Raw genomic sequence first — 14,538 nt, 5'->3', positions numbered from 1 at the left:
TGCGGGTTACAGGAGGTAACATGGTGGCTGAGAGCACTCCTTATATCTCCTTTCCCTCCATACCTCCCTCCCTCCCTTCCTTCCTTTCCTTCTTCCCTCACCATCCACCCCTCCTCCCTTCTCTTCATCCTTTACATTCATCTCTTCCACCTCATCCATCTTATTTCTCCTTCCCTTTTCCTCCTTCTCCTCCTCCTTCAAACTAACTGATACAAAATCAGTTCAGCATTTTTCAGTTTTTTTCTTTTATTTTTTTTTGTTAATGTTCTGTTTTTTTTTTTTTTTTTTTTTTTTTTTTTTTTTTAATTTGCTATTTTTTGGGACATTTTGCCTATCACCCATTTCCCTGCATGCTTCTGAGAGATTTCAAGAGAATTTTCTCAGATTTCAAATTCACTAGACATCACAACGACACACAAAAATATGCACACGTGATTATTTCTACTTGCTGAAGAGTTAAATTGAAGGAAAATGTCCCTTGGTGTAGTGTGTGTGTGTGTGTGTTGTCCAGCTCCCTGGTTGTTATCTGAGTCCACATGGTGGTGAAATCTCCTCATAGGTGCTAATCCACAACACTGGATTACTATCTCTCATTCACTTCCACGGTAAAACAGCTCCCAAAATAACACTTTGAGCACAGAAACCAACATGAACAAAGAGGATTATGACAGTATAAAAAAGTCCTGGTTCCCATTTTTTGAGTGATTATGACAGTTATTTGCTAAAACACCATCAGGTTGTTTCCTGCTGGATCGACCTGCCAGATAAAGTTCAGGCATGAGGCCTCAGTCTCCCTGCAGCTGGACAACAGGAGGCAGACTGCAGAACAAATGTGAGTAAAGGACGCCACCTGCTGGAGGCTGAGTGACACTGCAGATAAGGAGGACAGGGCCCATTGTTGGACCTTATCAGTCTACATGAATGACGAAAAATTAATCTGGATAGAGGGCTGCAGGCCAGAAATAAATTTTGATGTAATGTGAAACTACATGACATTAAAATGTGTCATATTTTACAGAAAAGTACCACATAATTATTTATAGATAACATGTACATAAATCAATAAATCAATAAAAGTGAAGCTGAACAGCACGATGCATTGCTGTAAAACTCAGATTACGAACTTTTTAGCTGCATAAATTTACATTTTATAGTCATTATGGTTCGGTTGCAGCACCTTCAAAATAAAAGGAGAATAAGCACGAGCTTGTCAAATGCCACGATGGGTCAAAACAAAGGAAGCAAGGGCCGAATGTGGCCCACGGGCCCCACATTGGGCGGCCCTGGTCTGTATGATATTATAATGAGCTCCTCTGATCTGTTGAGAGTCTCATTAATATTCATGACCTCAGGCAGGTGAGCTGTGATTGGCTCTCCTGTTGCTTCAGAGGTCAGAGCAAGTCATGTGAATCATGATGATGCACGACTTTCACTGATGAGCGCACACACTGCAGGTTGGGATTTATTTATTTAACTTGATGCATTCATGCTCCATGTCCTGCAACTCCTCTGTACTTAATATCCCATAATAACCAAGAATTTAAACAAATGAAAATGAAGTTGTAGAACTAAGACAGTATGAGCAGCAGCTAAAGTAAGCGGTTGTATGTCAGTGATTGCTATTGCTATTGGGTGTGTGTGTGTGTGTGTGGGTGTGTGTGTGTGTGTGTGTGTGTGTGTGTGTGTGTTTGTTTCAGGTTTCAATGCCTTCTTACCCTGAAAAGAATGGCTAACATGTTGGAAGAATCAAACAAAAAACAAAAATCGCACATGGTTTCACTGAGAAAATTATCTCAGCAGTTAAAGGAGAAATTAGCCTACTGAACATTTTATTATTATTATTATTTTTTTTAAATTTGAATTTGTGTCGAAAATTGTGAGAATGGTGACTGATAAAACATGTTTGTCTGTGTTGACGAACAAACGTTCACTGCTTAAAAATGACGAGTCATGTTGCTTCAAAGATGACATCGGCAGAAAGAGCAGAAAAACCTCAACATTTAAATACTAAATATGTGCATGAGTACTTGAACTTGTGGGAGTTTTATGAGAAAAAAAATGTCAGCCATGAAACTTCCAGACTACAAACAATCGCCCTGAGAGGCAGGGCTGCAGCTAATAATTACGTTCATTTTCCTTTACCTATTTGTTATATTTTAACTAAATATTAATATTTCAGTCAATAAAATGTGAAAAATAAAACCAAAGTCTGCTTAGATATGAACACAACCCACAATGTCTTCACATTTCTTCCTTTGTCTGGACAGCGGCCAAAAAAAAAAACCCCACAAATTATTTTGATAAAGATATGAACAGAGAAAAGGAAGACGATCTGAGCATTTTAGTGGGACTGTGATCACAGTGAATTGGGATTTTACTGGATGAATGACTAAAACAATTTTGAAATTTTTAATTCATTAATTTTCTGTCAATCAGATAATAATTTAATGTTTACTTCAGCACTTGAGAAATCATTTAGTGAGAAAGAACATCTTCAGTTTTCATGTTGAAGCTGCGGTTTGTTAAGAGCAAACACAATAAAACTTCAGTGTTTTTTTTTTTAAATCAAAAATAACTGATCCTGAAGGTCACATTTTCTTAAAACTATCAGTCTGTTTTAAATCATAGGATTGCATTACACACACACACACACACACACAAAACAGACAACAATATATTTATAAAACCTTTTTTATTTGTTTCAAATCGAAGGCTAAGTGAAATGTGTCAGATTCATACCATGTTCTGTGATAACAACAATAAACCATTGTCTTCTGTTTTTAACAAATAGAAAATAAGAACATAACATACCCGGTAACACTTTAACCATCCAATATAAATTAAAATAAAGTGTGTTTTAATACACAAATAAGCAGTTATTACCTTGGAGAATAAGTAGGCCTCTACATAGAGTGATGCTGCAGTACGTTTGTGTGCTGTGGCTGGAAACAGACGAGAACGACACCGAGCCTGAACCCTGAACGTCTCATCGTCCTCCCACTGCACGTCAACGGAGGAGACGAGGATCCTGCACGCTGCTAAAATTAGTTCAGGGAAACACGACGCAGGACATTTCAGGGCTCCTACACACCACCCGCTTCCAAAATCCTCACTACAGACTGCGTGAATTTTTTATTCTTTTTTTTGCTGACTCTGATCTTGCAGATGTGTGTAGGAACCCGTCCCGCTGCAGACGTCCCACCTCTGACGAGCTCGCAGGATCAGTGCAGAGATGGGCGGCGGTGGCTTTGTCTCTGCTGCAGCATCTTTAACTGAGGCTGAAATTTAAATACAGACATGTACGTACTGCAACCGTATATTGTCTTTAACATTGTCAGAGGACAGGCGCCGACACAGTGCTGATTCAAAGAGCTGAGCGAGCAGAACAGAACAGAGCAGAATGAGCAACAAAACAACAGGAGGAAACACTCTGCACACACACACAGCCGCACCTGTGCGCTCACCTGGGAGATCTCCCTCATACATCAGGCGCTCACGACACAGTATAAGTGCAGTTTCTGTCATTTCACACCAGCGTGTGTTACTGGGACTTTTCCACAGATAAACAACACCGTGGGGAAAAAGGAGCAGCTGTGAAACAGAGGGTTTTCCCAAATGAAATAAAAAAAAAAACAAAACAACAGCAAAGTTCAAGTCAGGTGGAACTTTCTCCAAGAGTTTTGCTTAGGATGATTCCTTCTTTGGAAATGCCTTTTATGACAACAGGAAACTGGATTATAGTGTGTGAATGTCCTGCTCCATGGAAGTTTCTCGTGCCGGGTTCCATTTACAGTCGGAAGTGGGAAATTCCCGGTTGGTGGATCATAAATCACAGATGAGCTTGGAAACACCAGAGCAGCAACATAAAATCCCCCACACAACAGCCACATGTAACATCGATAATGTTTATCTAGCTATAGGTAGCACAGAATGTCAGAGTGCAACCACACATTTCAAATAAATATAATGAACCATCGTCCACAAAGATGTTACCATAAAGTTATAGTCACGAAAAAAAATCACACTTAAAAGCCATCCTGTTAGATCTTTCAGGGTAATAATCAGAATTTCTGACTTTCCGACGTCCCTGGAACGCAGCAAAAGTACAAGAGGAGGATTTATGGATGTTCAGCGTCTCACTGTGGAGGTGCTATGGAGGGCCTCGTTCTGCATTTTGGTAAAACGTGAAATAAACCAGGGCTGGATCTCAGTTGTTCAAGTGTCAAAAAGGCAACGACAACAGAGTGTTTGAGGCGTGCGCTGCATCGTGACGCAGCGTCTCCCTGAACCTGAACGCCAAAAGGCACAAAACTAGACACACTGGGTCAGGGGGGGAGACGACGGGATGATTGGGGGTGGAGCGAGCGAGCGGGCAGGCCGGGTTACAACTTGGATGTTTAAACGCACAAAGAAGAGTACTGGGGCTTGTAAGTGCACGAGCAGGAGCAGGCCTGGGAGACGGTAGTTTGACTGGACACGGTACAAATAAATGTGCTTTGTACTGGAGGCCGAGGGAAACCATCACAGATTTAGCTGAAATCCAGGTCGCTGCTCTTCCTGTACGATTACTTAACATGGATGAGCAGAGGGGAAGGGAAGCGTGGAAAGATGTTCTCGGGGTTTAAAACACAAACAACAAACTCGTAAGTGTGATAATCCCATAGGTTGCCGTGCACTTAAACGCCTCAGTGCTCCCTTTGTGCCTCCAAGTCCTTCCCCGGCTCTCAGAGCTCACTTTGAAACTCCACGTTCAGTTTGACATCTGGAAGTAACAGTGAAACCTTACAAAGTTGAATAATGGATTGGAGTAAAATTACTTTTTTTTTTTTTTTCAAAAGAATAAACAACAATAATAATAACAACAATAAAAAAAAAAAATTATCGCACTACTTTAAAATATAACTAATGCTATCAAAAAGGCAAATAGTAGGTGTATTGCAACGCTCTCTGCGGCATCACTATAAAAAAATCTATCTATCTTCATCATGATCACCAACAGTCACATCATTATCATCATCATCATCATCATCATCATCATCCAATCAGCATAATCATCATCATCTGAGGCAGTAAGGAGGCGGGGCCTGGGATGATTGACAGCCCAAACTCGCCACTCACATTTGCCCGTCTCAGCGCAGGCAGGCACACTTGTACGTCATAGCAACAGTAATAAACAGTGAACGTTTCCAAGGAGACCAAGAGACAACCAGCCAATGGCGGGGCGGCTGGTGTGAAGGGAGCTCTGTCATTGGACAGCAGGCGTCTCTAGGGAACAGGAAGAGCTCGTTCAGACATAGTCCAGTCATTTTAGGCCAAAATTGGGGTCAACCTAAGACAAATTGCAAGAGAAGCAAACTCAACTGATTTTGTATCCTCAGTTTGTCCTGAGTGAGGGGAAAAAAAGTCCCAAGGAATCCCATTGGTGGAAAGTTTTGAAAATCACCTATTTAGGACCACATATTACCAAAAAACACTGTTTTTAACACACAGGGGAAAGGGGTCAAAATTTTACTTTCAGATATCACTATAAAAATTCACAAGTTGATTACACACACAAAGACAAGAAAAAAAGTCAATTACAAGTTCTTTGAATTATTCTGTTTACACATGCATATCACACATTATCTGATTTGATATGCGCTAATAAGGAATATAAGGAATAAATGCCAGAACAGATATTTAAACAGTGGATTAAAAGGTTACTCTATATATAGTAACCTTTTAATTCACTGTTTAAATTCTCTTGCAATTTGTCCTAGGTTTTTTCATAAAATGACTGGACTAACAGGAAGAAGCAGGAGGCGACGCGACAGAGGAGGGAGCAAACTCTAGAGGTACAGCAGGTGTGTGTGTGTGTGTGTGTGTGTGTGTGTGTGTGTGTGTGTGTGTGTGAGACAGAGAGAGATAAATGTTTTCACTATCTTGTGTGGTCCACAATAACAAAATACTGTGTTAATGTATGAAAGCGCACCTGTGTGTGCAGGTCTGCCTCTTAAGTACAGTTTGTTTAGTCTGCTGTGTGTGTGTTTAGTTTTCGTCTAGACAGCTGGAGGTCTTTCCCAGGGCAAGTCAGTGCACATTAACCGTTCACACACACACACACACACACACACACACACTGACTGAGTGTTATGGGAACAGAGTTAAGAAAACAGCTCCTGTGCCTGCTGTATCAGCCGACACGCTGACCAGTGAGTGTTTGAATTGCTTCGCCGATTCAAAACACACAACAGACGATAATATTATAACTGGCTCTGTTGGCTTTCAGAAGGTTGAGTCTGATTTTAAGTAAATTAAAATTCTAACTCTTTGACGATGACAGAGGATTTGCTCCTGAATTCCTCATGATGATTCCTCAGTAAACTTGCTGGAAGGATATTTGTACAGTAGCAGTTTTTCCAGGATTTGGGTTTTTAAGTAAAATCCACCTCCTCAGCTAACAGAATTAAAGTGAGGATGGTCTTATCTCATGTTAGGGTTAATCAACTATGAGAAAACATCAAAAATAACTCATGAATTTGGTCAAGAATACAAATTGTGTTTGTGCTGTTGTGTGTGTGTCTGAGGTTTGGTGTAATAGTGGGAAATGTCACTGTGTTTTTACCTGTGTTCGTGTGTGTGTGTGTGGTGTGTGTAGTGTGTACATTTCCACTGAGCCCCTAAAGAGTTCTCCTCCTCCTCCTCCTCCTCCTCCTCCTGTCTATTCGTATCGTCAGCCAGCACTGGTTTCCCTGAAGCGAGACGGTATTAGTGCTAATAAACGGTGTGTGTGTGTGTGTGTGTGTGTGTTATATTGTATTTTTATACTGTTCTGTCTGGACTGATCAGGGCCCGTCCAGCCTACTTCATACCCGCTGCTAACCCTGGACACAGGGAACCAAACTTGCACCGGAGAGGAAAGAGTCGCGTCCAAACAAAACTCGGAAGAAAGGCAACGGGAGGAGAGGAAGGAGCGAAGTGAAGGGGGGGTGGGGGGAGGGGTGAAAGAGCAGGACTTATCCTCCTTTAAGGGTAAAAAATGATTCATACATTGATTATTAATCCATCGGATGCTTTGGGTCAAGAGATTAACTTCTTTTTGTCATGATTTTTTTGATTAAGTGCTCGTCTTTGAATTCAAAATGTAAACATGGCGGCGCGATACAGGAAGGAGACAGAGAGCGAACAGGACAGCGGGGAGGTGAACCACAAACTAATGACCTTTGATTACTTGCATCCTTCTCGTTTCTTTTCGTTTGGATCGACATGACAGGACGACAGACGTCTAAACGCTGCTGTCGTGGAAAACTCTTTGAAACAACTTTGAAACAAATAATGAGAGGATCAGATCTGTTCTGGCTGTGTAAATCCAGCCTGGAAAACCTGAGTCGTTTGAAAAAGAATGCAAAAATGGAGCCTTTGAAGATTCACCGTTATCAGATTAGAAATTCCTTTTTTTTTGGCCTTTTAAGTCTCTCCTTTCCTCAGGCTACCGCGCCAACGTTCAGCTCACTCTGTCTCAGGGGCTTTTGGTGCAGTTTGGTTCTGTCCCTGTGGAGGGCGCTGTTGCATAAGGACTAGACACTAAAGGGCCTGATTCATGTTAAATTTCACATTAATGATATGTATTCACGATGATCCAAGTTAATGCAGTGATGGGATGTTAGTGCTGCTTTCGGCTCCACACAACAGAAGAAAGAGGCAACACGAGAGGAGCTGCTGGGAACACGCGTGTCATTTGTCAACACTTCTGTGTGTCTAGTTTGCAGCATCTCGTCTCCGTGCTGTGCTCAACACACACAGAGTTCTGCTCCAACATGAAAAATATCCACCGTGGGGAAAAAGAAGCTGAGACCTGATCAGTCACGGGATCCTGGAGATTTCAGACTCAGTCGCTGACAAAATGATTTACTTCATGAAAATGTTTGTTTTCCCACAAAGAGGATATGAAACATGTTGGAATAAAACTCTACACCTCTTTCTGTGTGAAGGTCAGACAAATGAAGCACAGAAAGTAAGCAATACCATTCTGGTACTGGTTCAGTGGTTTCAATGCGTGGTTTCAATGCGTAGTTTCAATACGTGGTTTAACTATGTCGTTTAACTATGTGGTTTCAATGCCTACTTTCAGTGCGTGCTTTCAGTATGTGGTTTCAATGAGTGGTTTCAATGCCTGGTTTCAGTGCATGATTTTAATGTCATGCAGTTTCAATGTGTGGTTTCAAAGCGTAGTTTCAATGCATGGTTTCAATGCGTGGCGGTGAGCGACAGCCCTGAGCCCAGTGCTGGCTGAAAGAGGATTGTTGTCTCTTGCCTGGTGCAGTAAAGTGCTTAGAGATGCCTGCAAGAGAGACGGTCTTACCAGAGGGGTGTGTGTGTATATGTGAGTATGTGTGTGTGTGTGTGAGAGAGTGTGTGTGCGAGAGTGTGTGTGTGTGTGTGTGTGTGTCCAAAACAGTGCACAGTCTCTGTGTATCACTCATTATGGGCTGTTCAGCTCTCTGTGCAGAGGAGATGTGAGGTGTTATCGTCTCTCTCCCAGAAAACGAGACGCAGCCGTATCCCTCAGCTCTGGTGTGACATCACACGTCGTCTTGATTACTTGTGTGTTCACTCTAAAAAAAAAAAGTCTGATTAACGAGCGCGAACTCGTTTGTGCTTGACTCGTTTGTTCGAGGTAGTCCGCCAAAGTGACCAATCAAAGAGCGCAGCTGTGTCAGTTTGGGATTGGCTGGTGATTTAGCCAACAGGACGAGAGAGAGATACAACAAGAGTTTCTGATTGGGCCCTCAGGTTGAATCCTGACTTGTGATTGGCTCGCAGGACTCGGACATTTGCATAAACTGGGATTTTTTTTTTGTATCAATGGTATGGTGGCGGTTGTGTCCGGGTCTCTGGGCAGAATCTCAGTCGGAGTCTCCCTGTGACATATTTGTCGTGATACAAGGTGCTGTGCACTGTGGTGGTCCGTCCCTCTGTTAAGTCCCCCTGGAAACACATACAGCAGCAGAAGTTCCAGGGCTCTCCTACTTATTCTGTTCACATCCACCCTGACAGAGCTCCTTCACAATAAGTCTCCCTCACACGTTCCATCTGCGCATAAAAAAATAGTGCAATTCTCTTCAGCAATTATATAAATAAGTCTAAAGTCGTGCTTTTAAGTTCGCTCTCAGTTTGCATACGTGTGTACATATATATATTACCGTATATATACATGCCAACATGTATGTAGCAAAATGTTAAACGTGTAAGTTGGCAGCCCAACAGATTACGGATCTTTTTTTAAGAGCTAGACAACAACATATAAAAAACAAACAAAAAACTCTTTAGAATCAATCAAGTTTAGAAAAATACCATTACTTTCTCTGTCCCCTCTCTTGTCAAACATATTGCAGATTTCCTTTTTTCTGTGTGATGAACAGTCTTGAACCTTGTGCAAACCTTCTTCAGAAAAGTAAGTCTAACTTTCTAAAAACTCAAAAAGTATTTTAGCGACAACTTCTGCATCGGTTGGTCGATATAAGGCAGAACTTTGAGCTCACGGGACTTCGCTACAACTGCCAAGCTAGCTTAGAGATAACACTAACTACAGCTAAACTCTATCTGGAAATAGACTGAAAAGCTAATGTGCTAATATGCTAATCTGCTAACATGCCCCAGTGATACAGCAAAAGCCTGGTGCAGGAGTCACTGTCAGCGATAGACTGTGTTGTCCTGAATGACGACCAAACACAGACGTGGGAGATTCAACTGCAAAACAAAACGTCTGGTACAAGCAAAGAGGTTTGTTTCATCCTCCCAAACCAATGTTCTCCCTCAAACTGATGTGAAGGAACTTAAACCAGAACTACGTTACCACACAGACCTGCAGGTTGCTGTCAGTCAAAGCAGCGAGGGAGATTATCACCAGAAAACAGAACAAATCCTAACAATCTGGACAGAAGATTGCAACATTTCGCCATTTGCCGAGATAGGAATTTTGTGTAAGCACAAAAAGACAAACAAACAGACAAAAAAACAGAACAAGTTCTACCGAAACAAACAGAACAACAAGTAAATATTTATAATGAATAAAGACTCGCTGTACGGTCAGTCTGACAGAGGAGGGACGAGATCCCTGTCCTCTTCTGCTCTGACGTCATCATCATCATCATCATCATCATCATCATCATCGTCGGTTCAGGAAGTAGGAAGCTGTGAAACAGGAAGTACCAGATGTTCTCCTGGGTGCTGGATGTTCTTACCCCACAGTGCTGTCAGCTTTTGCTGTTTCCCAATCCCAGACTGACCCTGAGACGGGGAAATCGCAAAACTGACCATGTCAGCTATCTGAGGAGCAAATTCACCTACAACTAAAGTGAAGCAGCCCTGTAAAGCTGAGAGGGGGTCGGCTTCTTCAACACCCAATCTTGACTTAAACCTTAAAGGGTGAATTTAGCCATTAACCGGGGCCTGTCCTCATTGGCTACTGACCATTAATGGACTTCCCCCAACAGCTAGTGGACATTATTTGGGTTTTCCCATCGGCTAGGAATGAAGAAGCAGGGGCTACAGGATGTGACGACAGCGCTGTCACACCTGCTGGGGCTTGTGGGATTTCTCCTTTGTGTTCCTGGCATTCCGGTTGTCCACACTTCTCTGTCGCTGAGGCGGAGGCCGCAGCAGACCGTGTATCAGCGATGACGGAGGTGCAGTCCGATGGCTCTGGCTGAGGCTGGGCGTCAGGGACGTTGGATGGTAATAGTGCCCGATCACCTCGCTGTAGGCCGGCGGGGCTCCCTCGACTCGGGAACCTTGCTTCTGCTGCCGTGCCGACGCCTCCTGGGCCTCCAGTACGCTGATGCCTGCATGGACGCTGGGAGGAGGAGCCTGCAGGCTGGAGACACAACAACAAGGAGAGGTCAGACTGACAAGGAGGCGCCAGGCATCAAAATGTTCTTATACCACAGCACACCACTTCTTCAACAGCATGACTACACTAAAGTGTTCCACACATGCTTCACTGTGCATCACAAATTCAATTAAACAAAATAACTTGGAAATGCTGAAATGGAGATTAGGACACATCTTTCACTCCTTTTACTCAAAATATATAAGCATTTCGCTCTATTGTTTATGTTTTTGGGTACAGCTGATACCAAAACATTAGGTTCAATACAGGCATTTAAAAGTATTCCATTAATTCTATGGGTTATTAGTCTTGGCATGAACCTTTGAGTTTTACCCTTCCATCACTTCCATCATTCTGATTTGAACCAGCTTATTGCTTCAAGCTATACTGCCAATATTGCTCCAGTGACAGGCATGATATGAAATAACAAGAGTACATAATTGGCTCATGTTGCTGTAGCCATTTTCTACACCAAAATTCTACATTATACACTAAAAACTAAGAAAACAAGAAGCCCATAGTTATTTCAACCCACACTAATCATGGAAGAGCTTGTTCTTGTTATTCCTCCTGTAACCGTCTAATTAAGCATGTAATTTAATGAGTCTGAGGTTGCCCCTGACACCCTGACTCAGGGCTGTTACCTGGCCTGTAGACAAGAGTTTGACGGGTCGAGGAGGTGCGAGTCGAACACTGTTCGGTTGGGCGGAGCTCTGACCGACTCGCGGTTCAGCTCCATCTGCTGCTCCGGGTCCCGCAGCTGCAGGGTGCAGGGGCCCTGGTACGGTGGCGGCTCCTCCCCATCCGACAGCGAGATGGTGGGCGGGAGGTCAATCAGGCTCTGGGGCAGGTAGGGGTAGGTGGGCTGGAATCGACTCGGGGGGTACGGCGACTGGAAGCGCTGCGACTGGTGGTGGGGCTGGGACTGGGGCTGGGGGTGCTGAGGGTCCCGCTGCAGGTAGGATGGGGGGACGCCTCGGTCTGGAGCACGGGGGGCATACACCTGCTGCTGTGGGGACGACAGAGGTCAAATTACTGCCATACAGGCAAGAAATGAGATATGGCATTCATGATTTGATACAGGCTCTGTTTTACAGGCTCTGATTTGCCAGTGAATGCGTTCTTTCTGAATTTCTGAATGACTCTAGTTACTATAAAGATACTATTTGCTGTTATACTTTTAAACTGGCAAGTCACAAAGTGATATTGATTTTGTTGATTTCTACTCAAATTATCAAGTGCTTCCTCACTACAAACAGATGTTACTCCTGGGTAGCTGCACATACTTTAGTTTAGTTAGTTTAGTTTAAAGCCATGTTGAGGTAAAGCACAGCCATGAGGCATTTCATTGGTTAAAACAAATGTCAAATGATTCTTCCTGGACGACAGCAGGTGAGTTTTGTTATCTCACCTCATTCAGGCCGCTGCTCGTCCCTGGACTGTCAGAGGACCACAGACTTCCCTCCTGAGAGAGAGAGAGACAGAGAGAGAGAGAGAGAGAGAGAGAGAGAGAGAGAGAGAGATGAGGATGCAGTCAAGCTCTTACAGCTCTCTGCTTTAGTATGTTTGATTATAGTTTAACCACCTGTAGGAAGGTTCTGCTTGTTTGCATCTATTTGTTTGCTTATTTGCATCTGTTTGATTCATCGTTTGGTCACTAGAGGACTCCACAGGTTTACTGTGTCCCTTCAATAAACTTAAGATACTGACTTTTTGTCTCAGTGAATTCTGCTGCTTTTTGTTTTTAGAGATACTGTGAAAATCTTGCTGAGACATTTTGAGGTTGTTTTGAGAGTGTAGGGCTTTTATAATCTCATGTCTTTAAGGCTGAAATGGGACACTGGAGATGATTTATTTAAAAGTGGTCAACAATGTAAAACAACAGGATATCTAATGGAGAGAGAAAGGCAGTTTTTTAATTTTGGGGGTAATTTTCTTGGTATTTCTTAGTGTTTATCTGACCTTTAAATATTTAATATCAAGAATTATAAATGATGAAATGATGTTTCGGAAAAGCTGATCATGTATGTTTAGACAACCTGATATTTGTAAAATGTTTATTTATACCCACTTTCATTTTGACTTTGATTTTAGAGATGGCTATTGACTAATGCACTTGTGAAGATTTTTCCCTAAGGTGGACGCAGGCTGTTTTCTGTGTTTCAAATGTAACAGCCGTTCTGTCTCGATGGTTTCAGGGCTGTCAGATTCGGCGAGGATTAGACAAACTGAGGTTTCAGTTCGCTTAAAATAAAATAAAAAAAAAAAGACTGGGAGGCTTTTATCACATTGTTGTTGTTTTTTTCTCCTGTATACTTTTTGTCTTTTGTTCACTGGTGATGGTGTCTGTCTCCGCCTGTCTGTCTCTTTCTGACTGAACTGTATGTGTGTCTGTGCGTCTGCCTGCTAATCCAAATTAACTAGGACAATGACGCCCCTGAGCTTCACATCAGCCCTGTGTGTGTGTGTGTGTGTGTGTGTGTGTGTGTGAGTGTGTGCTTCATCCCTGAGTCATATCCCAATTGTAGACTGGACACACACACACACACACACACACACACACACACACACACACACACATTAATGATTCAGTAGCAGGTGATTCAGGGAGCAGCAATGAAGTCATATGTTTTAAGAAGCCTCAGGTGCAACTGAGCATGTATGTGTGTGTGTGTGTGTGTGTGTGTGTGTGTGTGTGTGTGTGTGTGTGTGTGCGTGCGTGTGTGTGTGTGTGTGTGTGTGCCTTGAAATAATCTTTGGCAGCCACTCTGGCAGTGATGAAGAAATGACTCATGCGTCTTGTAGTAGCCAGCAGCGGTGTTTAATCTCTGTGGGTCAGCGACCTTTAAACTTTATTTCTCTGGTGATTCACCTCTGCAGACGAGTTTCCTTCAGTTTTTTTTTTTTTTATGCATTTATTATTTTTTCATTTAGTCGAATTGAGAGAAATCTGTAAATTTAATTATGACAAGGTCAACCTTTTTTTTTCACAGCACATGTCTGTACAATTTAAAACAGAGCTGTCAGTGTGAACATGACTTACATTTTCACATCCTAACCCATATCCCCTTCATTCATGTTGTAACATATATATTAATTCTTAACTTTACATTGTACTTTTTATTATTATTTTCTTTTTTTATCATTTTATTGGAGTCTGCCTTTTATTTTGCTGTTGTGAAGCACTTTGTAACTGTTTTGAAAGGTGCTCTTAGTTTAATATTAGTAGTAGTGGTATTACATATTTAACTGTTCATATACTTGGTATATATTCTGTACATGGTTTAGATACAGTTTTTTCTCATACACATGCTCATACATGTTGTTATTTTCATGCAGATATTTTGACTTAAGTTTTTAGCATTGTAATTGTCAGCTGTGTTATCTAAGCCACAGATCTTTCTAGAAACCATGGATTAAGCACATGATCTACCAGTGAGTGGGACCAATGATGAGAACCATTTAGACCCAATGTGTTTAATACTACGCTATTGAGTCTAAATGGCAGTCAATCAGTTTTGCATATTTGCCCTTTTAGACATCTTAAAATGATCTTGAGAATCATCCAGCGGCCTGTCTTCCACCTTGACTTTGACCAGGTGTTTGGGGGTGGGCGGGACTTACGTTGGCCAACGGCAGGTGTCTCCTGCGGGCGGGGGCGTGTCTGG

The 14,538-nt window shown here is 42.3% G+C and overlaps 2 protein-coding genes across 4 annotated transcripts in view; both read right to left on the bottom strand.

Annotated features, from left to right (window-relative positions):
- Positions 1-14,538, bottom strand: part of LOC115359829 (zinc finger protein 585A-like) — a 1,044,768-nt gene that overhangs the window by 450,026 nt on the left and 580,204 nt on the right. The window lies entirely within an intron of this gene.
- LOC115359767 (protein TMEPAI-like) overlaps positions 7,432-14,538 on the bottom strand; it is a 38,461-nt gene continuing 31,354 nt past the window's right edge. For 2 of the 3 annotated variants that reach the window (XM_030052393.1, XM_030052395.1), the window contains exons 2-5: positions 14,495-14,538; positions 12,282-12,335; positions 11,515-11,879; positions 7,432-10,855 (exon numbers count right to left, since the gene is read on the bottom strand). The exon at positions 14,495-14,538 is cut by the window's right edge and continues 111 nt beyond it. In XM_030052393.1, the coding sequence (XP_029908253.1) occupies positions 10,552-10,855; positions 11,515-11,879; positions 12,282-12,335; positions 14,495-14,538 (767 nt within the window). In that variant the 3' untranslated portion in view covers positions 7,432-10,551. The remainder of the gene's footprint in view (positions 10,856-11,514; positions 11,880-12,281; positions 12,336-14,494) is intronic. The other variant, XM_030052394.1, reaches the window with a different exon arrangement.

The sequence above is a fragment of the Myripristis murdjan genome, chromosome 5 (assembly GCF_902150065.1).
Source record: "Myripristis murdjan chromosome 5, fMyrMur1.1, whole genome shotgun sequence".
Classification (NCBI taxonomy): domain Eukaryota; kingdom Metazoa; phylum Chordata; class Actinopteri; order Holocentriformes; family Holocentridae; genus Myripristis; species Myripristis murdjan.
Note: the sequence above shows the minus strand (reverse complement) of the source record. Positions and strands in the feature narration are given on the sequence as shown.